Source organism: Bombus huntii, chromosome 10 (genome assembly GCF_024542735.1).
Source record: "Bombus huntii isolate Logan2020A chromosome 10, iyBomHunt1.1, whole genome shotgun sequence".
In the NCBI taxonomy this organism is placed as follows: domain Eukaryota; kingdom Metazoa; phylum Arthropoda; class Insecta; order Hymenoptera; family Apidae; genus Bombus; species Bombus huntii.
In genome coordinates, this window is record NC_066247.1 from 4,085,696 (window position 1) to 4,111,559 (window position 25,864).

A 25,864-nucleotide genomic window follows, 5' to 3' on the forward strand; every position below is an offset into this window, starting at 1 on the left:
TTAAAACGTAAATGTCACTCGACATTACTGCTCTCTGTACTCGCGTCGAGCCGCGTTTCAAGAAACGTTTCCAGCTATGGAGCACGATAGCCTACGCCAGCTACGCGCCGAGACAGCTTTTTAAACGCGTGATTAACTATCGTGAATTACGTTCTGGTAATCGAGTACGGCGTACCTGAGAACCTGAGTTTTTCGCATTCATTGGAAGATAACACGAAGAAGATCATATCGGAAAGCGCATCGTTAGCAGAGTAATGGCAATTACATGTATCTGTGCTTCTAATGATGATATTGGAAAATTTCAAACAGGATTGCATTAGGCTGTAACATATATCAGTCGGGTTTTCTTCTTCCATTTTTACGCCTTTCGGCACTGTACGCTACGGCTCGAATGTCTTAGGGAATCTATTTTTAATCAAATTTTCGTATTGGGTGTAGATTAGAAATTTTTAAATCCACGCATGTCTCGATCATAAATTCGTTAATATGTCAGTAGTATGTACCTTCTTCGTCATACAGATGCTATTTCTTGGTGTCTTTGATATACACGTAATTTTTTCCAATTTCTAAGCTGGTATGATAATAATTGTCCTAGACACTTGAGCGACAAGCATTAGGACGCAATACTTCATTCTAAATTACAAATACAGTGTAAGATAGGAAATGGCATGCACCGTTATATTCTTCAAATCGAAAAAATAAAAAAAAAGAGAAAATAAGAAATATCGTTCGCGAAAGGTCGAGGCATAAAGCTCGCTCGTCAGCGATATAAAAAGGTGTCGTTACAGCGGATCGCTTAATTCCGTGGGCATGATGAGCGTCTCAGTAGGACTTGGCCGGTGTTTTTCTTGACGAACCAAGCGGTAAGGGTAGCGTGTGTACGACGGGAGAGAATCGCCGGTCGGTGGAACAGCAGGAACGCGGAAGGGATGCCTCGCGAGGAAGCCAGTTCGTTAAACTCGTTACCGATCCCTGAAATCGTTGCCCCGGAATGCAGCGAGCAATGTTTCTTTTTCTTTCCTTTCGTCTGTTTTCTTTGCCAGCACGGAGAGAAACAAAAGCGCGAAACTCGCAGTGGCGCGACGCAAGAAAAGAAATGAAAACGCGCGCGCGACGACGCGATGTAAAAATTGAAAGGTGGAGGCGGGAATGATGAATGAAAGAGCTCGGTGATTACGCTAATATTGTGAACGAAGCCGCAGGGGAACGAAGAATGGAGCAAGGAAGATAACGTCTCGCGACGCTCTGAATACTCAAACTTCGCTAAACACCTGCGAGGAAACATGGATGTCGTGTACCACTGTAACGATACCGTGAAGGTATGTTACACTCGTGGCAATGGCTGAGAGAACGTCCCCATAATCGCGAGCTATGTCATACGGCTAAGCGAAGGTTAAATTAGAATAAGTACTATTAAACCTGCTTAAAGTAGAATAAATGGATATCCGGAAAGAATTGGACCGAATAGAGTCAACTTGTACAGTTCTTTGCCGTCGAATTAGGCCACGTGCAGGAACTTTACTCTTCCAACTACAATGTGTCTAATGTACATACAGTGGTTTGCGAAAATATTTGAACACTTAACGCGTATTTATATAAATCATTTGAAATTTCACTAGAAACATAATTGTAAAACAAAAATTATAAAGATGTACTAATAACATCATAGCGATTAATAAATAAAGTTTGCTGTCATATTGGATCGAATAATAAATTCGTTCATCTTTTACGCCTGTCCGAATGTATTCATATGTTGTGAGATGACATTATGAAATGTATTTACGGGACACATTTTGTCACATTCGCTTAACAAAATGAGCAAATGTGAACGAGTAATTCCCGATACATTTTAAATTACTTGTTACCAAAAGTTATAAATTTTAATCACTAACAAATTTTACGACCTCGCTGTGTCACTTCCACCTATTACACACGGAGAATAAAAAGCACTGAAGCGAGGAAAAAGTTGTCCGAAAGAGAAACCAAACGTTCGTGCCTCGTCGCGCGAAGTGACCCAATTTTCGATGATGCTCGCTCGGTGTCGAAAAAAATCCAGTCAATGAATTATTGAAAACATAAACTCGATAAAATCATGGTCTCGATGAACATACACGCAATACGAACGACAAAGAAAAGCGCGAGTGTCTGATTTATGAGAGTCAACGATGCATTGACACGCAAACGTTTAGATAAATATGTGCATCGTTCGTTCAGGCTTCATGCAAATGTTCATGCATCGCTCGGCAACACGTGGTAAACATTAAGCGGGCGACGTGCATCGTCGAATAAACAGCGTCCAGAGAAGAACTTGGGCGATCTGCAAATCAAACGGGATACGAGGATGGCGCCAGTCGTTTTTGCGTGTTACTCAACAAGCCGTTTAACGATTGCCACTCTATCTGCGACCACGTATACGGTTCAGGAGAAAGAAACAATGGTATATTGAAAAGGGGACAAAATAAGGGGAGCACGACAGAAAATTAGAGACATTTGGGACGTAATTGATAGGCCGATTACAGAGAAACACACGAGTATACACATGAACGATGCTATCGCGATACGCTTACACTGTCGTGTTAATAAGATAAATAATCTACTCCAAAACTCAATATACCATATATATTATAATATACTATATAATATGCTGAATATACTATATACAGAATGAAAAATTTCTCCCTCTTATAATACAATAATGACGAATAATGAAACATCGACTAACTGCTTAAAAATAAATGATTTTTCATTTAAAGATTACCTAACTATTTCGTAAACGTACGTTCTGAGAACGTCCGGCGATAGAAGCTGCTGACGTTTGTCTAGTTAAATTAAAAAACCGACGACGTATCCGAGTAATATCCCTGACAAAGTTCTAGAGCGGTCTATTAAAAACTTGCTTCATCCAACTCGATCTGCGGCATCAAAAACGGATAAAGTATCGTACGTGCGGCGATATCAACGAGTCCGAGCTCGTGGTCGTGTTCTTGGATCAAGTGCAATTTGTTAGACGACTGGAGAGCGTGGCTTGACGGCACGAGGAATGACACGTACAAGTTCCATTCAAAAAAATAACGACTCGAGACCGGTGCATCCCACACGCGCGTGTCGCTACGTTCTTTGTCCCACCTGTCTCTTTTCTCGCGTTTCGCCATACGAACTTTGCTGGCAACGCTCCAAAAACCTGGGTGCACCATGGTCTACCGTACTTTGGAAAACAATACGATTCATTTAATTTCTATTAAGCTCGTGTCTCGCATTTTGTCGGCTTCCTGGCGCCAGCCATTCTCTGTCTGGCTAGAGCGGCACCTATACTACTTGCTATGACCCGCGTTAGCAACCGAAAGTCGGAAAAATATCGATCTCGAATCGGTTCGGCAACTCTGTCGCTTCTCTAACGAGTTATTAAATTTCACTGCTAGACGATCTTTAAACGAAACGTCGCGGATCTTCAAACGCAGCTAGGCGAACGTCGTGAGCTTTTATCTCAAGATGTTCGGATACTAAATAGCTAGACAATCTCTAAAGGACAAGTTTTCAAGTAAATAAATCCGAAGCAAGGATTCCATTGCGTGGCTTGTCCGTTTTCTGCATTCGAAACCATTCGAATTTTACTTGTACGGACATTTAAAATTTGTTGTACAAAACGTCGAAGTAATTTATTATAAAATGGAACAAGGTTTTCAACACCTTTTGGAAACATCAGGTATCATTGAGAGAATGCGCTGTCTATAAAAAGTATTTGCACACTGAGTCGTATTGGAATGCCATTATTCTGAATTACGAGCCGTTCGGTCGATCGACGAGAGGCGAGACAGGGGTAAAGGCCAGTTACCCTTTCCACGATCACACGAGAAGACAGGTTTTTTCGCCGTTCGTGGATCTCGTTAGCGGATGATGTACCGTCTGGACCCACGTTCGTTCCCAACCAATCGATATCAACTACGACACGTCCTCGAAATTTACGCGATTCCCTCCGATTTTGCGATGCGGACTGCGCGTCGATACGTCACGGGGCTGACCGTAAATCGGTCCATTAGCTAATGTAAATTGTCACCCGTTAAGGTAAACCGGTGATCGGTGAATAATGACCCGGTTTTCATTAGCCAAGTACACCGTTAACGGTTCGCTGCCGTATCGTCTTATTAAATCGATCAACTGGCCACGTGACGAATCTACATGGTACGGGACAGCCTAAAAAAAAGCCAGCTTGGATATCATTGCGGATCGTAAATAATCCTTTGTACTACGGAAGAAAACGTATTTCTTATACTTTGGGTTTCAATCGTGTTCTTATTAATACGTTGCGCTTTGTTTCGTCCTTTTTTCAGGTTTGCCCTGAAGACGTGAACTGGAATATTTACGAGACGTTGGAACAGAGCGCAATGTATTATTAAAAATACGACGGAGACCCGAGGGACCACAAATATGTCGCCTAAGCTATCGCGAAAGTCTAAAATCTAGAATATAGAAGGAAACGTTGTGCATTAACTACACAGACCGTCCCAGTAATAATCAGCCGCGGGTGGTGATTTTTATGCGAAAAAATACGAGCAACATAGAATAAGATCTTTGAGAGCACATTTTATTCTATATTTTCTGTTTAATTTGTCACGTAGAACCACCCCCTTGCCGATTATTCGTTCTATGATTATACGGAACATCCTGTATAGATTCTCCTCAGAGGCTCGCGAGGGAAACAGCATTGCTGGAATAAAGAAGACCGCTTGTTACGATAAACTCGAGTCCCTGACGCGACATGATTACTTTCAATTCCCGTCTCCGTCTTTCGCACATCCTTCATCCTAATTACAATCCGCTAAGGAAACCTAGAAGAGCGACCAACCCATTTTCTACACTCACTGGCGTGACCATACTAAGCTAGCTTGCGACACGATGTAACAAACCAACGATAAGAAGCATCGATCACTCGTTGTCCCGATAGATAACATCGAACTGTATCGAGTTCGAACCGCAGTGGAATATAAACGATACGCGTAAATCGCACGTACCCCAGAAAAAATAGAAATGAAACCAATTGCGGTTGAATCGATAGACAGTTCTGTATCGATAAACAGTTTTAGTTTCCTATTATGCGGCGTATCGAAGAAAGAATTTCGTACATGTATATGTACATATTGGTGTATCGTTGGGGGAGGTGGACAGGGATGAAGAGGACCACTCCGAGACAGAATATACGGTGCATGGAAGATAACGCGAAGTATACCGCAGTGCAATTCACGTTAGCGGCGTAATTGCTTTTGCATCGATTGTCCTCACGAGGTCGGCCGTCTTCGCTGCGCTCTACATAAACGAAGACTTAGCCTGCGCCAGCCTCAACAATCGCGGCTACGATCGTCATCGATCTTTGCGCAAAATAGCAACAAAATACAGCAGCATATTTGAAACATCTAATTATTAACACCTATTGACCAATTATGACCTATTAAGTCTATCTTTAAAGGCGGATAATTTAAGTAATTTAATTGTTGCGATTAGAGCAAAGTAGTACTTAGATACTACAGTATGCAACAATAGTAGCTTGGCAAAAAGATGCTACAATATTAGGTACATCTGCAGTATCTAGATTTATATTAAAAGCATATAATTTTGATAATTTCGAACAATCAGATTGTTACATTGAATCGTTACATCATTATAACTCAGCCAGGTATATTACCTAAACCATATGCCTTTAGTGTAAAACTAGATACGATGCAGATCCGATATCTTGCTACTATTTTTCGCATAGATCGGCAACGGGCAGTTGCCGCAGACTAAATTATTTACCTTTGCCGATCTACTCGATCCTAACAATCCTACGTTAACGATTGAGCTAAATTCGACCAGAAACAGGAACAAACGAGGGGTGATACAAATCCGTATTTGTAAACGAAAAACGTATTTCTACGTTGCTCGGCAACAAAGTGTTAATACCAAACTGTAAATCGTGACCCTATCTCCAAATGTTCGTAAACATTTTTCATAAATTATTCCTGTCGTGCAAGTGGGTAAAGAGAACATTCCTCGAGTACAATTCTCATTTACCCGTAAGTACAACCCTACCGATCGCTACTTGTACGGTTCTCCAATGCAGCTGCGAAAGAATCGGAAATAGGTCACTGCACCAGTATCACACGAGAACGAACATGGTCGAAGAAGACACGCGCGTCGATGAAGATAACGAAGAGGATCGGTAGCGCACGCAAAATCGGTTACTCGGAGCAGCGACCGGCCACTACGCTAGGCGGAACGCACGGTGACGGACTGAGCCACCGATTCTCCCACACCCTTGGCGCATTTCACCAAGCCACAGCCGAGGGCGTCCGAGCGACGCCGAGCCTCGCCGATCTTACGGCTCGTTGCACCGAAAGCTCCGATTCTGGTCGTCTCGCTTGCTCCAATTGTCGCGTTACACAGCCCGATACTTCACGCCGCGGTTATTGCAGCCGATAAAAAGTAAGTAGCCTGTACTCGCCACCCCCTTGTCGAGTACAATCGAAGCAGAGCGCACGAGAAGAGCCGGATATCGCCCGCCACGATCTGTTCCATCCCCTTCCGATCTGTCTATAAGCGTGACAGGGTGCTTTGTTCAAGGCCGAGGGACGAAGCTTTCTTGCTGTGTCTTATCTCGTGGTGCATGGTTTACCAGCTACATCGATCGAGCATAATCGATGAAACGGTCGTGCAGATATAGGGAGGTGGGAAGGAAATGGAAGGCTAGAGTTTCCTTGAACCAAATACTAAGAAGTATCAGGTCGTACAATAAGTTCGTGACGGGATGTTTGTAGACTCTCCTTTATGTGTTTCAGCAACGCAGAGGATAAACGACTAAAACGACGAATTTTATACGGTCGAGTCTACGTCATAAATACGACGACTACAAAGAAACGCTGCTTTTATCAGGCTCTATATTTCATTTTCATAGTAGTAAATTTTCGTAGTTGTATGAAATCACTAACGAATGCTAAACACAACGGTGTCAAATACTTTTCGTGACCGCTGTAGATCGAATATGTTCATAGGTTTATGGGAAACGTAGATGTGGAAAAACGTAATAATCGGTATAGTCGAGTTTCATGCGAAGCGATGATGAAACTCGAAAATGTGGAAGCATAATACACAGAAATTATTCATAAGGGTTTTCTACGAGTGTTCGAACACGTTCGTGAGCAACTGTATTGTTTAAATTACTCGACCCAGAGGGGACGAACGAGGGATAAATGACTAAAACGTCTAATCTTATGCAGTCGAGTTCAGTCGTGAATAAATTGACGATGTTTATCCGTTTATGGGGAACGTAAAGGTAGAAAAATATAATAACAACGATGGTCGAGCCTCGTTACGCCGCTAATGAAATTCCAAAATGTTTCGCGTAATACAAACGGAATATTCATAAAAGGTTTGCACGAGTGTTCGAATATCTTTGTTCGAATATCACTGTGTGTTTGAGGCAAGTCGCCGCGTGGGTTATTACGTCCCACGTAAGAGCGTGCCTTTCCATTCGTCTTATCGGCATTCCGGGTGGCGAAGTCAATTCCCGGCGCATCGAAACGGACGCGATCCATCGTCAACATGAGCAGCAGTTTTAATTGCACGAAACATCGTAACACCATCGGTGGATCGCGTATTCGAAACGCTTTATAATGCGAGTGCCGCGTGATTTATACGCTTTATGGAGCTTTACGATTCATGGGCGGGACAATTTACGACTGTTCGAAGACCTTTACGGACCTTCTTATCGATAGCGAAACCGCGATCGTTTATTGTGCGGCACTCCGCGCCATTGACGCTGGATTATTTATTGCCAGGAAGTGTGAAAATCACCGGCGTGTCTGTCGACTAATGACTCTGCCCGATTAATAGAAACAGGGACGGGATCGGGTCGAAACGATTCCATTAAGAGTGATCCTCTGGTTGCGAACGATCGCCGTTTAAAGGCAAACGATGTGGAACTTGTATCTGACATGATTACGAAGGAACGCGACGTGATATTGCAGCGATTACGGAAGACAGGTAAGATCACGAGAATTTCGCTGGACTCTCTAATTGCGAGAGACGTCGAGATCCACGTGATAAACGATCCCTGCAATTTCAAACTGTGATACAGTAGACGACAAACGGAAGTGTAAATATAGAGTACGCGACAAAAGAAAGTTTATAAAATAAGGAATATAAAAACGTTAGAATGTCGCAAAATGGATTTATATTTGATAGGAGCAACGAAGAAATATAATATATAGGATGCATAAGATGACTGTTACCAATACGGTATATAATATTAGTATGGTACGAAAGATATTAAAATTCATAGTGCAACAATTTTTAAACTTCCATTTGTCCATCGCTGTGGAGATACAGAAAGTGGTAGAAAAATACCAGAATTTCACAAAACAGAATCATACGTGACAAGAGTGGCGAATAAATGTAGCATGTAGGCTGCGAACTTTTGCATTTATCAGATTCCAAAATGCAAAAATACATACATAGTGAAAAAAAGATATATATACTATCCGAAGTACAATATCGTTTACGATATTTAACAGATAAAACAATTTTCTGGTCAGGTTCCATCTTATAAGTAATATATATTCACAGAAATATGAATTTGCATAAATATTCACAGTTTAGCAATATATGTATATTCCAGAATAGATGACTGTCAGCAACATGATGGAAGAAATTTGTATAAAAACTGTCAGTGTCATGTGTCAGAATGTACACGAACAAATAACTTAGCAATTTTAAACTTTCCTCTATCCGCTATCGCATGACCATTTTGAAATCGACTTTCTTAGTATTTATCAAAAACTAATATTAACTTTCCCACCAGTAATCCAAAATTTCCCAAACTTTTCTCCATTCTGTAAATATCTTGTCGTGAGTATTTGTGCACGATAACTGTCCTTTAATGACGTACGCCACACCTGTTTGCCAGTTCGTAATATTTGTCCACCTGTCGGGCCTGCTAAACAATCCGAGTAACGGTTCATCGTTCCATTAGGAAATGGATCGTCCTTGCTCGTTGGGAAAATTCGGATTTTAGTCGTGAAGTTTCAGCAGACCGATAAAATAGAATGGGAACGAGCAAGAACGAACATCGATTCAGATTTCTAGAACAGAAAACTTCGCAAAGATATGCAAATTGCGGGCGGAGGTTCGCGAGATTGCGGAAATTCTCGGCGGGGAATGGTTCGAATTAAGGAAAAAAGGGGCTAGCTGTCTGGGTTAGGATAGGTATAGTATTAGTGCAATTAGGATAGACCGGGTGTGGCTTCTTAATTAACTTCGCTAATTTCTCAATTAACGCTGTCCTCCGCCAGTTGCAGGTAGACAGAAAAGAAACGTTTACTTTCCGTTTGATCCAAGCTGCTCGTGGGAATAACAGATTCAAATTCCATTTTCTGTGGCTCGATATCGATAGGCGTCTAAGGAAATACGCCTCGACAATTTCGCAAAATCGAATTTTTGTTTCGTAATTTTCTGAAAATTGTACCGCTGTACAATAAATATAAATTCGATTTAATCGGAGATTAGTAAGATCGTGTCATGAGTTATTTTAATGCAAAGCTATAACGATATTTATAACGTTAGAGTACGCTAAATTCTAAATGAAACTCCATAGTAATGAAATAAATAAACAGAGCGTTCCAAGAGGAAACCGAATAACTTTACCAGTATGTTTGGTAAGTCATTCTGAAGAAAAAACTCATATACACTATGGATCTTGTTTGATTCGTTTCCGAGGTAATTGTTGTTTACCTTGCTCAAGCGTGGCACAAGATACAAGGCACGTGGAAACAGCAGAATGTTTACAACACTTACATCAGTCCGTCGTCCGACTCTTGGTTTCAAGCTGTCAATTTCAGTTCAGTGATTCAATTACTATTCACGATGCCATATAAATTTTCTACCGTAGAATACGTCGATATGGCATTACAAGCAATACAAACAGAATGCAAGTGACAGTATCAGAAATGAAACTACAAGAACGAGCTGGCAACGATCCTGAAAACTTTGAATAAAATAGATTCGTGTTTACGGGAGGAAGGTCGTCGTATTGAACAGACTATATGAAAAATCAAAAAATAATTACTCTACGCCAATTATGACAATGTAGAATCTATCTTGTTGAAATAAATAAAAGAAAAACAGGCGAACCAAAACCCACAGTGTATATGACATTTTTCATTCAGAATGACCTGTTTCTTTTGGAACTCAACAAGTCGGATTTTGTATAATGTTACTTCGCAACATTGATTCAAGTAATATTTACAAATAATAATCGTAAGTTTAATTCTAGTAAAATATTGTATTATATTCGCGCGCTTCTTTCTGACGACGTTATCTAAATCATTCACACTGTTGGGCGTCAATTTATTTAGTTTAAAAACAATGTAACGAAACGTGGGTTACAGATCAGTATACCAGTCGACGTAAATCAAAAGATCACTGCGTCAAATTCCTCTGTCCGTTCGCTGAAACCAAGGAACGTCCTTGGGAAAAGTGAATTTACGAGGTAAACCGGCACGGTATAGGTGCAGAGGCGCGCCTATAAAAGCGGAACGCCAGTAAACAGCAGAGTATACGACGCGTTAATAAAGAAATAAGATTCCCGTTAATTGCGAGGACTGCCGGGGTAGTTTCGCGCGTGCGTCGATATATCGTCGTCTGCGTGGCAAGATGCCTTCCAGCGTTTATTGCGTCGCGATGCCTTCCCGAAGAATTCGTCTCGAGCCTTTAACACACACTGGCTGGCTTGCTGGGATGAAATTCTCGAGACAGAAGACAGGCCGGAAGTAAATATCCGGGGAAGGAAACCGGCCTGGGCGATGGAAAGTAACGATCTTTCTGTCTTTCCTGGAAGAGCCTAAGCAAGAAAGAACTGGAGAACACCTAAAGCTCCGCTACGTGTGCTCCACCCACGAACCAAACAGGAAAGCTCGTACACGACATTGGGTATCTCTAGCTCGATGAAATCAGACGGATTTTTATTGGCGATCGCATGCTGCCTGCCGTGATGGCGACCTATAGCGGCAGAGGAGGGAAACGGGTTGCCCTTCTGCAACCTGACTGAGCCATTTGACCGATCGATATCGTTTAGGTCGTGTAAATATTGCAAATTGATTTGCGCGTGACGTGGAAGATCGCGTGCGGATGAATTGGAGAAATTGCTGGGTTCGCGTGCAGTTTTGCGTATTCGAACGGCGAGTGCAGTCGAAGTTCGTTTGTTGGAACGAAATTTTAATTAATGTCCGATTAACTGAAATTTAATGGTTGCATTCATTCATGTGAATGTGAGCTCCTATTATGCGAACGAAAAATAGGTAGCAGGGAAATTTGCAGGGATCCAATTATGCAGATAAAGCGCTTGTCTCCTGATAAGTTCAGGTAAATGGGGTTTCATTGGATTTTCTGATAAATGTGACTGTACCACGAACATATTTGCCAACAGTACGCAAAGAGGTTACGAGCAGACGGCCAACTGTTTGCGAATATCAATAAAGCTGCGCCTTTATGTTACATTATATTTTGTACGAATATTTAATTGTTGAAACGAATCTGATTGTCAGTCGAGCTTGAAATGTCTGAGCTTGCCTCGGTTTGTTTAGGATCTACGTTGATTAGTCGTTGAAAACGTTCATTTCCGCAACAACGTCGTTCTAAGCGTCACGACTATCTCTCAAACTGTTCAGGATCCTTATATCTTTATATTTCAATCTCGCTGTCACTTTAGCGAACAGAATATACTTAACATTGTCAAGAAATATTTGAAATAAAAGATCATGTACACCAATAAGCTTAAGATACTTTCCAAGTTTATTTTTAAGTCAGAAAAAAGCAATTGCGTGGAAAGTGACGCAGGGAGAATACAACAAGGTTAAGGGTGAATATCGCCACTGTTTTAGAACTTAGAACTTAGAAGAGTGGTTTAACACAGAAAATGCAAAGTAGCACTTCGAAATTCATGGAAATTTCTGAGAAATCGGTGGACGGATCGGAGGAATTTCAATGGGAAGTTTGGCCATGAGAACAAAACAATTGCTCGTGGTAAGAGGCATGAACGACACCGAGGTTCCTCCCTATGGAAAGACAACAGGAGACACCACTCCTCGGGAGAGTTATCGATCAATGACCCCAATAGCGTTTCATGAAAGTTATCAGCTTTGCCGAGACGATACCCGTACGATATAAGATTACACGTTTGATAAGCTATTGTTCCTGGTCAAATCCTTGTCCTGTTCTATGTATCGTGGACCAGCGATAACGGATACAAAGCATACCATAATCGTGCTGCTTAATTCAATCTGTCGTATCTGTAATAAGCCATGTTCGGCTTATCTGGAATCATACGGGGCCGCATAGTTCACGTACTGTAACTGCACCGGCGGCCATACTAAACGAGAACACGAAAAATGTTGCAAAGTTCCTTCCTCGAGATCCAGCTACCGTACAGTAATCTTATACAGTCTGCTTAATAAGGACGCGTACGGAAGATTTTCTTATCTAGATGAAGGCATGATGAAAAAATTCTGAGAAAAAATCAGCGTGGTAAACTTCTTTTACGACGTATTAAAAGAAAATTTTACGTGACTGTCTGGTCTTTCCAGCGGGACGATGTTTTTAAGCGCGAGTATTACATGTGTAGAAAACATTTCGAAGCTACATTCTCGTGTAGAGGAAAGGAACGCAGGTACATGGTAACATCGATTGCGATTCTAGCAATGCAATCTTTTTCCCAATGACAGAAAGTTCAGAAAATCTAATCTTTTAGCTGGAGAAATAGAACGTGTAATATAACGTACATAATACAAACGGACTGCAATAAATAATTTTTATCTTTACCACGGAGAAGGTAGAATAGAGGATAAAATGAAATACCCTAAATTTCTGTAATCCGACATAAATTACTGCACTCATCTATAATCCAACGCGATATCATTCGAGCGTTAACTGCTAAACGGAGCATTCAGCAACACCGAACCCCAATCTATATGTTCCGAACGGCTGAATTTTAAGCTGAAATTTCGTACTTTAAATTCACTTCTCTCCGCAACGTATCAAGTTTCACGTTGCTCAGCCACGCAGTGTCACTCGGAAATACAAGTTGAAAATCATAGAAGCGACGAACAAAGAGTTGCAAGTTCTTCTGGAAGAGGAATCGGTAAAACGTAGCAGAAGTAGGTCAGTCCGGATGGTTCCCATAAGTCAAGGAAAATTCCTGAATAATTAAGCGGAAGGTTCGCGACACGCGCTGCCAAGCGCGACAAAGTGTCCTCGAAGATAAGATTTTGCGGAGTTCTTGAGATCGATTCCGCACGGTGGCTTTCTACTGGTGCGAACTTTGGTGTACGCCGCGGGTAGAATACGTCAGAAGGAAAAGAGCAGCCGGAGATTCAGTCGGGAGTTAAAGCTTGACGGAGACTGCGGACTTCCATGTCGTTTGTTAGCGCCAAGACGGCAAAGTGCATTTCGTAGTTTACCGCAAGTTTCGCTGTGGGCGAGGTTTGTCTGTCTGGCAAACCGAGTCTCTGGAATATCGCTAGGTGAATGAAGCCCGTGACGAACATTCGCTGCTACGCAGAGCAGAATCCAAAAAGAGAGAAGTCTAAAAATCGTTACATCGTGTCTCTTTGCTTTTAGCATTTTGATATCTCAAGTAATTCTAACGATATCCCATTAAGGGTAGCCGGCAACGTTATATCACTGATTTACGTAAAATCGATACGCGTCCCATAATGTGCTATCGGCAGGTTCAGGATAAACGTTGGCGAACTCCGGTTGAACGACCTCCTGGCAAATATATCTTCAGCACGCGTTGCAGATTCTTTGGATAGTTCCCGCTACCATGCGTACCCGCGTCTTATAAGCAGTCTACACATGCTATAACGCGTTCCACGATGCAGATTTCAACGTGTAAAGCATCAGTGCCGAATCTTCGGTTTCTTCGGATCGAACGTCATATTATCGTCGTAAGACCGTAGATGTTTATCCATTTATGAACAATTTTAGGGAAAAACGTACAAAATACAAATTACAAATATGTATATATAAAATATATCAAATATAGTATAATAAATTGTACAAATATACAGATACATATAATACCCAAAGTAAAATAAATCGTCTGATAGATTTAGTGAAACTTCCAGTTTCATCATCATAAAAGGCTCGCTGTATTTACTGAGCAAATATACACACACTTAGCAAGTTATTGACACGATCCATGATCGACGTCGGTCGACGAAGTAAAATTTATTCACCAGTTGAAACGACGCGTATGAAATTCTCTGCAGCGCAAACTCCTCGCTATGGTTCCCATATCTCGATTCAAATAACTCGAATTAGTATGTTCGCGGCGAAATCGCCCGAAGGACGAGTACGCGAATTAATTTCCGCCAGGACTGCGATCGCGTTGTTGCGCGTTTCCACGCGAATCGTACGATCTCCGTCGGATAGGGGACGGAATTAACGACAGCATTACGTTTATCCGACAACGTTGACACCTCCGCGACCAGTGTTCTATTTCCATGGAAATTCTGGCTCGGTAACAGGCTAACGACTAACGAAATCATCGCCCATAAGCGAGCCACGCGCGCGAACAGTCGTCGAAAATTCGAGTTCCTTGCGTCAAAAGAAGACAGACTTTTACGACCGGGACAAACTTCACTCTTATTCGCGTAATCATGCAAATTCCTGGCAAGAGAAGATAATGTTCAGCCGCAGAAATAATCCAAACTAGCCGTACGAACGTCTACCTTCGATGGCCAGACCGTACTTCCGGGGACCTTGTAGGAACAGTGATCCTGCGGGTGCTTCAAACCATTTGCCGGCCACCTGTTCAAGATTTGCTTATCTCCTAATTAAATTGTTCTTACCATCGAAGAAGGTTAATTAGCTCTTGCTGTTCTGGAGACGAGATATCGCGGGATTAATTGTACGAATACTTTTGTCCTTCGCTGTGAATGACATTCGAAAGCTATTTAAGCTGCTGGCATGATCGTGAGATATCGAAGACAAACGAAGTTATTGTAGAATTAATTACACGAATACTTTTTATATTTCACTGCGAATAGCATTAAAAAAGTATCCGATCTCAATGCTCTTGTCGTGATTACGAAATATCAAAACGACGAATACGATACAACAAAGTGTTGTAGAAAGCCAAAATTTCTGAAAGCGGCCTGGTTGGACTTGGCTTCGAGGTAATTTGAAAGCGCGGACGGTCGTTAGAACCACATCTCGCGGCCGCTCGCTGGCTGACTGCATTTTAACCTTATTCCATTGGCTCGCCCAGTCGAAAGAGATCCCTTTCTTCGCCCGGCAAAGTACGCACTTCAGGTTGCTTTGCCTCGGGTCTCGCGGTCTCACCTCCGCAAGCGCAGCTGGCTAAACGTTTGCTCTTGCTTTCTCGCGTTTTCGGTGTGGTAATGTACTATGTAATAACGGTTATTTATAGGCAGTAAATGCCGTATGCCATTCTCCGCGCTTTCCTTCTCCCCCGTTCATCGTTTCCTTCCTACGACCGCGACGGTCCACGATAATTCTTCACCGCTTTGGAATTCGACCGATTTTTATTCGCCTTTTATCCTACGACGCGATCCTCTACCCTCTTTGCCGGAATTCTTTTCGAGCCTAGTTTCCAAGTAACATGCGCGAGTTCAGAAAAATCCATAATTCAGATACGAACATTCTAAATATTAGATCGTTTTAATCGATTCTAATTTATTTATTATTTGTTTAATTCTTGACTCTTGGCTTTGAGTGGCTTCCAGTTTCCGCTTTTCCACCGTACATCATCTGTACGTTATAAACCAATACTATTTCCCTTCTGCACTTTTACTACGTTTACACCATGGCACTTATTTTCAATCAGCCGTAATTAAAGTTAAGAAGAAGTAGCAACTTGGGGTTAAAAGTTTCTTTCGTTTTATAAGGAAATAGTAGATGCACAACATTTTTTGTTTTATATTGTTTTATTCAATTACATATGATCCATTTTGCAATAATAGAACGATATAAAATAATATAAAACGAAAAATTTAGTGCATTTATTATTTTCTTATAGAACGAAAGAAACTTTTGGGACAACCTAATATCATAGGTCCATGATATTTCACGTAATTTTATGTATTTTACCAGCCATTAATTAGCCCCGTTATGTACAAGATACCTAAAAATCGTCACTTTTAGAATTAACAAATCCAACATTCGTTTATTTATGAGTAAAAAACAATGATAAGGCCAGAATCACGTGATATTAAACGAACGACTGCGCTATAGCGTCCAAGTTATCGATTCTCTGGAAACTGGAACAATTTTAACGAGTCGAGATATTCGCCAAACTTATCCCAGAGGGATAAGGGGACAGGCAACAGGATCGTGCAATCTGTCGTTATATAATGACGGATCACGTTCGAGTGGCATTTGAAACGTCGTTAATTGCACCTGGTGAGGAAATTCCTGTGGTTCGTGGGATCGAGGTAAAGACGCACCAACGTGGCCGGTTAAGAACAAGAGGATCCATAGACTGGCGAGGGAAGAAACTGAAAGCAGCAGCGTTTTTCTGGCGAGAAAACTTATTTGCCGGTCTACGAGGGGTAATTCGCACTTGGCAATTTCGCGCTACGGCTCTATAAAGCTGCAGTTCCTTTGAAATCTTTCCTTTCCTTTCGCACGTTTCACTCTCCACGGCTGAGTAATGGCGATGGAGAGAACCAGACATTTCAGACAACATCGACATTAGGCTATGGTTACAGTGGATTTTCGAACGAAATAGAAATAATGCTCCGACGAATACATCAGAGTAATCAAATATTGCACGCTGTATTTTTTTGCAAGCGCACGCAGGGTATTATTTTCATATAAAATCTATCTAATCAAGAGCTATTTCTTTATCAATTCTCATCTTTACGTTTTTCCAACAATTATTCTCGTAACATTTCTGACAATCGATAGGTACATCAATGAAAAATAGAGAAATTTATTGCTCGATATATACAATTGCTCACGAAAGTATTCGAGTGCTTATAGAAGCGTTTAACGCGCGCAAGGAACCTGTATAAAACTGTGTATCGTGTACCAAGGTAAAATTCTCTATCGTTTTCATCTTCGTAATTAATTCAAGAAAATCGATTACCGTTTAACAACTGGCAAACAGCAAATAGGAATTACTTTTCACTATATTACGGTGTTTGCCGTAATTGAATAGAAATTCGTTACAAAATACCTAAGTACACTGAGAGAACACTGAATTATTCAGTCCATTATATTTTTCTAGTTTGGTTACTCTTTTGTAATTGTACTTTAAACGTAGATTAAGCCGTAGCGCCGATAAGTGAATTTTGAACTCGATAAAATAATTTCAAACGTTCGCATTTGGTAAGACAAAGTAGATAAGAGCGTGTTTTAATCGTACGAGCTCACCTTGTTTGCCAAGTCTAGCATGTTTCCAGTCCCCCCTGCGGCAGCTTCCACTAGTTTCTGAAGAGTATGGGGTTCCGGCGAGAGATCGCGTGCTCCGCTATCGAATTCCCAGCGTTCATGCCGTCCAGATACGGTACCTGAACATAAGTGAAATAGCGTATCATCTGTGCTGAACTGCGTTCAACGTCGTAAAATCAAAATCACGGCTGAAAATAGGAAATTTAGTGGCCCAAAATCGGATGTCTATTGGAAGAACGTGGATCGAACCGGCTGTCCAAATTGATTCAGATTTATGTTTATCCGAGATTGACGAGGCGAATGATTCTGACAGGTTTTGAAACATTATACATATATAGGGTGTTTTAAAAATCCTGGTATAACCGGCCGAGCGATGTTCCAGAAAGAAAGAAAATGAGTCTGAGAACTCGTTAGTTACGCGCGTACTAATACTGGAAGTTTCGAATAATGAAACTTCTGTTTCTGTGGATGCCTGCACTTTAAACATGGAAAATATTAAGATTTGCTTCGTGATTAATAAAGTGATTCTCAAGAAGTACTAATTTTATCCTTATTCATAAAACCGTCCAAATTAAATATAGAAGAAAGGACGTTTAATTGTCAAACTCACCTATTTCGAAATCGAAGCTTTAAATGAAAAAATGTTCTTATTATAAGATAAAAATGTTCTTCGACTTATTTTTGCACGCAGGATTACCACCTGGCCGGTTGTACTACGATTCTTGAGACATTCCGTATCATGCAATATTGCACGTAAAACGAGATATAAATTCACATCAAAAAATTGCAGAATCCACGAAAATAACAAAAGAATCCATCGTCGCCCGATTAACGCTAAACGCATAAAACGATATAACTGTAATTTTCTTTCTTTTATCTTTGAAATATCAACAACGAATATCTCTCGAATTTACTCTCTGCGAAAATGCCTGCCACTTACGAAAAGAAGGAAAAAGGAAAGAGCTTACCGAGACTGTTGTCGCTGCTAGTCGGTAAGTATTCCGGCGTGTGCGTATGATGAGGACTAGTTCTGTGCTTGCCAGACCTGAGAGCCTCGATCTCCGGTCGAAGAGCCAAGCGACACCTGAGGAACTCTTGATAGGAAATGCGACCGTGCTCGTCCGCCCCCAATTCTCTCATTAACTCCTCCACCGAATTCTCCAGATTCAGTTCTCTGCATACCGTCAGCAGATCCTGACTGCAATTTCAAACAGAAAAGAATAGCCTTCGTTCGAGCTGTTCCAGACAATCGCAGAATTACATAATCGTCGCGTTTGCCAACCTTTCACGATTCCACGCAGTTTAAATATAAAATACATTCTACTTCATAAATCACTTGCTAATTTGTAACTGATTTTCTAACATTTGTCAATTTCAAAGAAAGAGTTAAATTCTTCGGTCGTGGAGGCATTGTCTCGTCGAAGTTTTCAAGTATCGGTGGTTTAACGCTAACCTTGCCAGGCCTGGTCAAACGACCGCTTTCAAAATTTCATCTAAAATCGTGCATTCATTGTTATTTCTTCTGTTCGTCTAACTCTATGAAAATCCTTATAATTAACAAAAATCGAGAAACTGATTAATCGGATAGTACGAGAATTTACATCAAGTCCTGCTAAGGTCAGTGTTAACAAACGGGAGTGATTTAAAGAGGATGTGTTCAAGGTCTAACGTTTTTCGAATCGCAGAGCTTCGAGGAAAGACAAATTCAACTTTAAGAGATCAATTATTCAGTTACAAAAATAAATGATTATTTGTGTTATAGGTATAGTGAGAGGGCTAGAAGTATAACGAGTATACGTAGGTTGACTGTGGTAGGTCAGATAGCAAGTTAAGATACGATTTATCATTTATCATTATTATTTCAAGCTGTAGGGACAACGACGTAGAGATAAAGTTCGATCTGAAAAGGTTGGGCTTGTTCGAATTTCGATTATGGGGGCGATTTTTTAAAGATTTTCACAGCGGAGTATAAAGAGAAGGAACAAAATTGTAGTATTATTTCAAACGAAGGATTCGTATTGTAGTATTGTTACTATATCGATATTAAAATATTATTTCAAATTACAGAGACTCGAATTACCAAGGTTCGTCCGTAATAGTATGACTACCAGATATCAGAGATATCAACTTCATTCTATAATTACAATATTCATCGATGCCTGCTCTAAGTATACCAAGCGTCCGGAGACTTATGGACGACAGCATAAATCAGAGTAACTGTAAAAAATTCAAACGTCCCTGCGGCAATTCAAATTCCCTTCGATGCTCCCTTCTACTCGAGCAGTTTGTCATCCGCGGTTCTCATTAACGTCAAACCATTGACCCGACGGGGACGTGGTCTGAAGTCACCTGTTTTTCCAGGCGATCACACGTCTGGCGAAACGCGGCCACATAACTACGTTCCTACGGCCATGAATAATTTATTCCCTGAATAATTCATAGATCGAAGATGGTACTCTGCCGTAGTACTCGCTGGACGTTCGCGAGATTAAAGAAGCGTCGCGGCCGACGACGCAGAAACAACGGAGAAGGCAGCAGGCTCGCGCCGCTAAGCTACTTAATTAAAATCGCCACGCTCATAAACCGTATTCAACGTCGCGTTCGCGGTGTCCGGATGTCTCTGCAATGGCGGGTTCCTCTTAATTTTCCTCGACAGCAGGATGGAGTATCATCGGTGAGGCTCGATTAAAACGTCACCGCGCTCGGCGAACGCTGGGGAATCACGCGGAAGACGGACATACAGGGGCGATCGATAACGGGGAATTAAAGATTCATCGGCTACACGGAGCAGACACGGACATTCGGAGAAAATCGTTAAAACCGACTCTCTGTCTCCTTTCTCCGTGAATGCTGACGTCTTTTGTTGCGATGCGAGGGAAAAGGCGTGGTCCGGATGCGATTTAACACTAGAGTTACTAACGCCCGAAGTATAAAACTTGCCTCAGAGGAATTAAAGTGCTGGGAATAGGACGAAGCTTAGAACGCAATAAGAAATAAAAGCTTTCGTTCGTATATTTGAAAAAGACGAAGAATCATGAAAATCTATAAAATTTCTATGAAAATACGATTTGATCGGTTCATCGGCACGCTGGTAGTTCTGGTATTAACGTGGAAGTGTTACACACAGATGAAAACCGAATTATTGGTCGTGGCGAATAAGCGAATTATTAATGCGATTTCCTCGTACCTATAGATTTAAATGTGGGAATATTACAATGAAAGTCGCTGGAAATATGCAATTTAAACTATTTAATCAACTACACCCTCTGTTCCATTTAGATAATTTTATAATTTCTACGTTATTTTGGGAGCAACTGTAAATAAAAAAGTTGTTGATATAATAATAATAATAATATAATAATAAAATTAATTACTCGTTCGACAAAATACGCGGAATTACGCGGAATGTTACGGTTTTCGCGTTAATAAATGAAAATTCTTGAGCGAAAAAGATACCTTTACTTCGTTGTTCGTCCCTCGCTGCCTAATGTAATAAATTCGAACAGCAATATGGATATCACAATGCAAATGTACTAGTTCTCGACAGATCTTCGATATCAGTTTACCCGAAAATAGGATTTCATATGATAGAATGTCACTCTTCATATTCAGCTTATTTTGCATGTAGATTCATCCCCTTTTATGTTCTAGTAATAATTCCAAAACCTTTTATATTCTGTCGTTTTGAAGCACAGCATGAGATAACTTGGCCGTTAAAGTATCCACCGAGATACGACTTTCCCCAATGATATCTTGTAAATTATTTCTCTCTTCCAGATCTACTTCAAAAATACCATAGTATTCACGATTCGCAGAAAGAAGGGAACTCGATGGGACGAACAAGGGGTGACGACGAAAACTTTCTCGCTGAAACTTTTCCCTCGCCCTGCCACGAAACTTTTCGCTATTTTTTTCTTTTTTGGGACGTACGGCGGGTACGAGAAGCGCCGTGAAATAAGATACCGATCGAATAACGCGAGTTCATCTAATTCCACGTGCCTCTATGTTTGCCCAAGCACGTGTAAAACGCGAACACGTGGATCGTGGAAGGAATCGCATCGGTCTGCAAACTGCAGAAGCGTTATTATTTCCGTGACAGCCACACCTTGCGCTCTTCTATTCAGCATGTAGCGTATAGCACGCAATTTTAATCAACTTTCGTTCAATGGAAAGTCTTGCGGAAAAAGGAAGAAAAGAATCTGCAGGAGGTTTCACACTCGATCGTATTCATGGCAGAATGGACGTTGAGGCCAGAGACGAGCGAAATTGCAATCAAAAGGATGACGAAACAAAAAAGGGAAAGAGCGTCGACACGGAGATCCGGTCGTGATTAACGGGACGCAATCAATGCGTAAGCATTATGTAATTCACGTGAAGCCAGGCGAACGTTTGAGTGCCATTCAGTACCTTGCCGCCTCTTCAAACCATTGAACCGATTTCCTCGAGGTACCCGCGAGACGCTACTCAAGTCGGAGACATCGTGAAAAAGAAGCGAGAGAGCGCGTAGACGCAAGTAGCACACTCGAGATCTTCCGAGCCAACAAGCATCCGCGTGTACAGTAGTGTACACTGTATACATTGTACGATGTACAGTCAGAATGGAGACGGTTCAACACTCCTCGTTCTTACAACTTCGTAAAAACGGATTTGGGTTAACAGCGAAAACCTGTTACGTGTTTGGCTTAATAGCTTAACTGGCCAAACTCGAATACAATCGTAAAATCGTTCTAAGTGAAAGCAGTGGACTCTGGGATTTTACGTTTCTGAGACATCTATGATCTCTTTACGACCCACCTACTCGTACTAGTTTCTCCGAATATTTCAAGCATCGTCTCCAAGTGTTCGATCCACAGCTGGAAACTCTCGTTCGATTCTAGATCTTAATGGCTCGTCAGACATTCCATACTATCTGGGTTTGTCGCATCCTTAACTTTTGACCGTCGTCTACGACGTGATTTTGGAGAAAGGAATTTCGGAAGGATCTGTGACTAATTTCAGGAACAGTAGGCGTTATTGTTTGTAATTGAAATTAGCCGAATGGCAAGCTGATAATCGACATGGTCAGTGTCTTTGGTATTCTTGTTTCGCAAGCGTCAGATGATCTCCAACCTTGCACGGACGGAGTTCAGCTTTTTATCGCGAAAGGGCAGCGATTGTCGATACTTGCGAGGCTATCTTCGCTGCAAGTTTAACGTATAAAATAACTGCAAGTAACGTCGATCGAAGCAGACGTCTCTGAATTCTCTGAAATACATGTAGATCATGAGATGCGTACGAGATACGCGTTCGGGACTGAAATAGGGCCACATACGCAATACAATCCATCCATCCATACAACCATATATCCATCTATGCAATAAAGTAGTTGGATGTCGATCATTTGTTTCCTAGTTAAGAAATAGAGAAAGAGAGAGGCTGACGGACTAACACAAGAGACTGATAATGAGCGATACTGTATCTTTCGTATGAATGGAACGATTCGTCGCTATGTTTCGTCCGTTGCTTTCACACGCAATACACGTATCTTCGTATACCATTCTCATTTCTACGTATTGTAAAATTATGATTGAGATGCGTATTCATTCGTGGTAATTCGCGTTGAATGGATATGGTAAATCAAATGCTGCAAATAATATTTGTACTATTTACAGAGAAGCTATTTTATCCTCTCGAATGTACACAAAATGAGTTACTCTTACTTTTGATTCCAGACGTTTAGTTCAAATAGACAAAAACGGCATTGTTCAAAAACTAGCCTAGATGGAAGTAAATACGTGGAAGTGTTCGTTGACATTAAATGAAAACGAGCATTCGTTATACGCCATGAGAAATAGTCAAACTATTTTCCTATCTTCTCTTATCCTTTCGTTTTTCAACATTATGATTATAAGAGAAAATTCCAAGGACCTGTTTAATATCTTGTTTGGATGCTATTTCCTCTTATACTCGCTTCTACGTACAATCTTATAAGTTTCAAGAAATTCAAGTATTTATAGCGCTATGATAGAATATATCTTTCTCTTTTAACATGAAAACCTTCTCACTTCTAACGCACGTATAATTTTCCGTAAAGTACGTTCGCAAATACATTTTTATACCGAGACGACAGTACGCAAGTTGCTATATTTACATTTACACAACTTTTACCCATTATCCTACCGTTTGCCTTTGCTAGGTAAAACAATTTATTCAGATTACTCGTACTACGCATATGTTTCTTCAACACGAGAACGAAATTTACACGTAATTCGAGTAATTCGTTCGGCAAAGTGAGATACGTACCACCTCGACATTTTCCTTTTGAGTTTCCTAAGGGACAGCCTCTCCAACGTTCTAGATTCCCAGGTTTTCAACGACTCCATCATCCCCGTGATCGGGCGTGGGCCGCGATCTCGACCGATGACACGCGCAATCGGACACGGTTTGAAGGTCTGGTCGAAGCGATGCAACGAGTGCCACTGCACGCGGGTCGTGCTGCATCGCGGTTCCACCGGCAAAGAGGAGGGAAAAAAAGAGCCGGAGAAAGAGAGACGCGATTGCTCGCGAGCGTGAAACGAACGCGACTTAATCCACCGCGATGCGTGTCACTCGATGTCCCGTGTGCGGTTTTACGGCTGACACGCGGCTTTATTTTAAACATACTCTGGCATACCTCGTTTCACCTGCCCGCCTGGCTCGTAGTCAACTGCTCGACGCTTCATTAGCAAAACTGTGGCTGGTGTCGATCGAGAGATCATGCAGATACGTATATCGTAACAAATAGCGATCATACGATGTTGTTAGTTTGTGAAGAGAGTCGTTCAGAAGTCGGAAGCTACGTACATCGATGATGAAGTGTGGTAGAAAAGTGGAGTTGATGGTTTTAACAGGGAATTTCGAGATTGATTTTTCTCTTCAGTCAAAGACCATAATAGCGTGATAACACGGAGAATATTTCACCGAGATATGAGGAGAAAAATAGGTTAAGTATAATTTTTTAAACAGAATATGTTGTTACACTGTGTAACATACCACCATTGTATTTATTACGACGTAGAAGCGTGTTTTACTCGAATTAGGTCGAACATAATATTTGAAATACGATATGTTACAGCGGCTACAAAAGGTATTAATTATAGGATTTATAATGTAGCGTTTGTTGTTGATTAACAGCGAGATCCACGTATAAATAAATACTTTTAGGCGTGTGAATAATTTTACACGACTACGAGAACCGATGCTATAAATATGAAATGTAAAAGCTGATGTAAAGAACGATCTCAGCGATATCGAATAAGTTATAAAATCCTAGCAGTTTTCCTAAAAGTTACCTTGAGCCGTGTTATTCCACTAGTTCTAAAAGGGTCAAGGAAACAGATGAGATGGTCGTTAGAGAAGACAAAGAGTCAGGTTAGAAAAGCAAACAGTGTTCGATGCATGGCGGAGTGCAACGAACGAGGCTGCACAGTAGGAGCGTCTTGAGTCATTGACACCGCGTGCGTTTTCTCTCCGTGCATTGTCTTCAAAACTGGAAACGAATCTACCAAACAGCCCGCGTAATTTTCAGTTCGCACCATTGTGCATCCGGCGCAGTGACTCTGGACGAAGAAAGTAGTCGTAACTCGTAATCAGGAAACGCGGTTATTGTGAAACAATCGGATGTACGGAGAGAGAGAGAGAGAGAGAGAGAAGCGCGGATTCACTCTTCATGCGCGATGTCGTTTTCGTTGCACAACAACCGGGCATCCAATATGGCAGATGAAAGTTACATGATTGATTTTTATTCTGATAAGGCTTATGTATATCAGGCTATAGCAACCACGAATAATACAGCGAGATTCTGAATCGAAGCATCGAGTATTCAAAACTGTATGCGAGTGCTACTTTTTCGATAATGTACAATACGTAGGTTAGACGTCGATGGTCAATTAGGTCTACCGGAAAATTCAGACTAACATTTAGATCAAAGTAAAATTCATCGTAAAAGATCATTGATGTCGATTCTTGTAAGCGTGGTTGTAAGCGTGGTTACAATCCATTGCCAGCTTTTTCGTAATTTTATATCGTATCTATAAAATTGTTCGTTCTCTCGTTGCAACAAATTCATGCCGATACAAGGTTCATTGTCCTTTTTTAACAGACAAAAATGTAATAACATTGTATATAATGTATACAACGAGGAGCTAATCTCAACTAATCGTACATCGAGAAGATAAGACGATGATTAAATTTTCTTTGTTTAAAAACGTAACGCAACTAGACTCTTATTACCCCGATAAACCAAAGATAAAGGAACAATATTTTATACATATGTAGCTGAATTTGAGAAAAAAAACTGTTATCAAAGCAGATCGTCAAATAGACGCGAACTGCGCACGACAGATAGCGTGTAGATATATCATAAGCAGCGGATTAACATCAAACCGTATTATTTCGAGTCATC

At 41.1% G+C, this 25,864-nt stretch overlaps 1 protein-coding gene across 8 annotated transcripts in view; it reads right to left on the minus strand.

Moving 5' to 3' along the window:
• The window catches only part of LOC126869967 (colorectal mutant cancer protein), a 58,838-nt gene that overhangs the window by 20,983 nt on the left and 11,991 nt on the right, over window positions 1–25,864 (minus strand). For 2 of the 8 annotated variants that reach the window (XM_050627215.1, XM_050627216.1), the window contains exon 1: window positions 6,064–6,270. Coding sequence is in view for 2 of the 8 variants with exons in the window: in XM_050627214.1 (XP_050483171.1) it covers window positions 17,425–17,561; window positions 18,411–18,640; window positions 23,725–23,807 (450 nt within the window). In the remaining 6 variants the exon portion in view is untranslated. Of the gene's footprint in view, window positions 1–5,787; window positions 5,843–6,045; window positions 6,272–17,424; window positions 17,562–18,410; window positions 18,641–23,724; window positions 23,892–25,864 lie in introns of those variants that run through there. The other 6 variants (XM_050627214.1, XM_050627213.1, XM_050627218.1 and 3 more) reach the window with 6 other exon arrangements.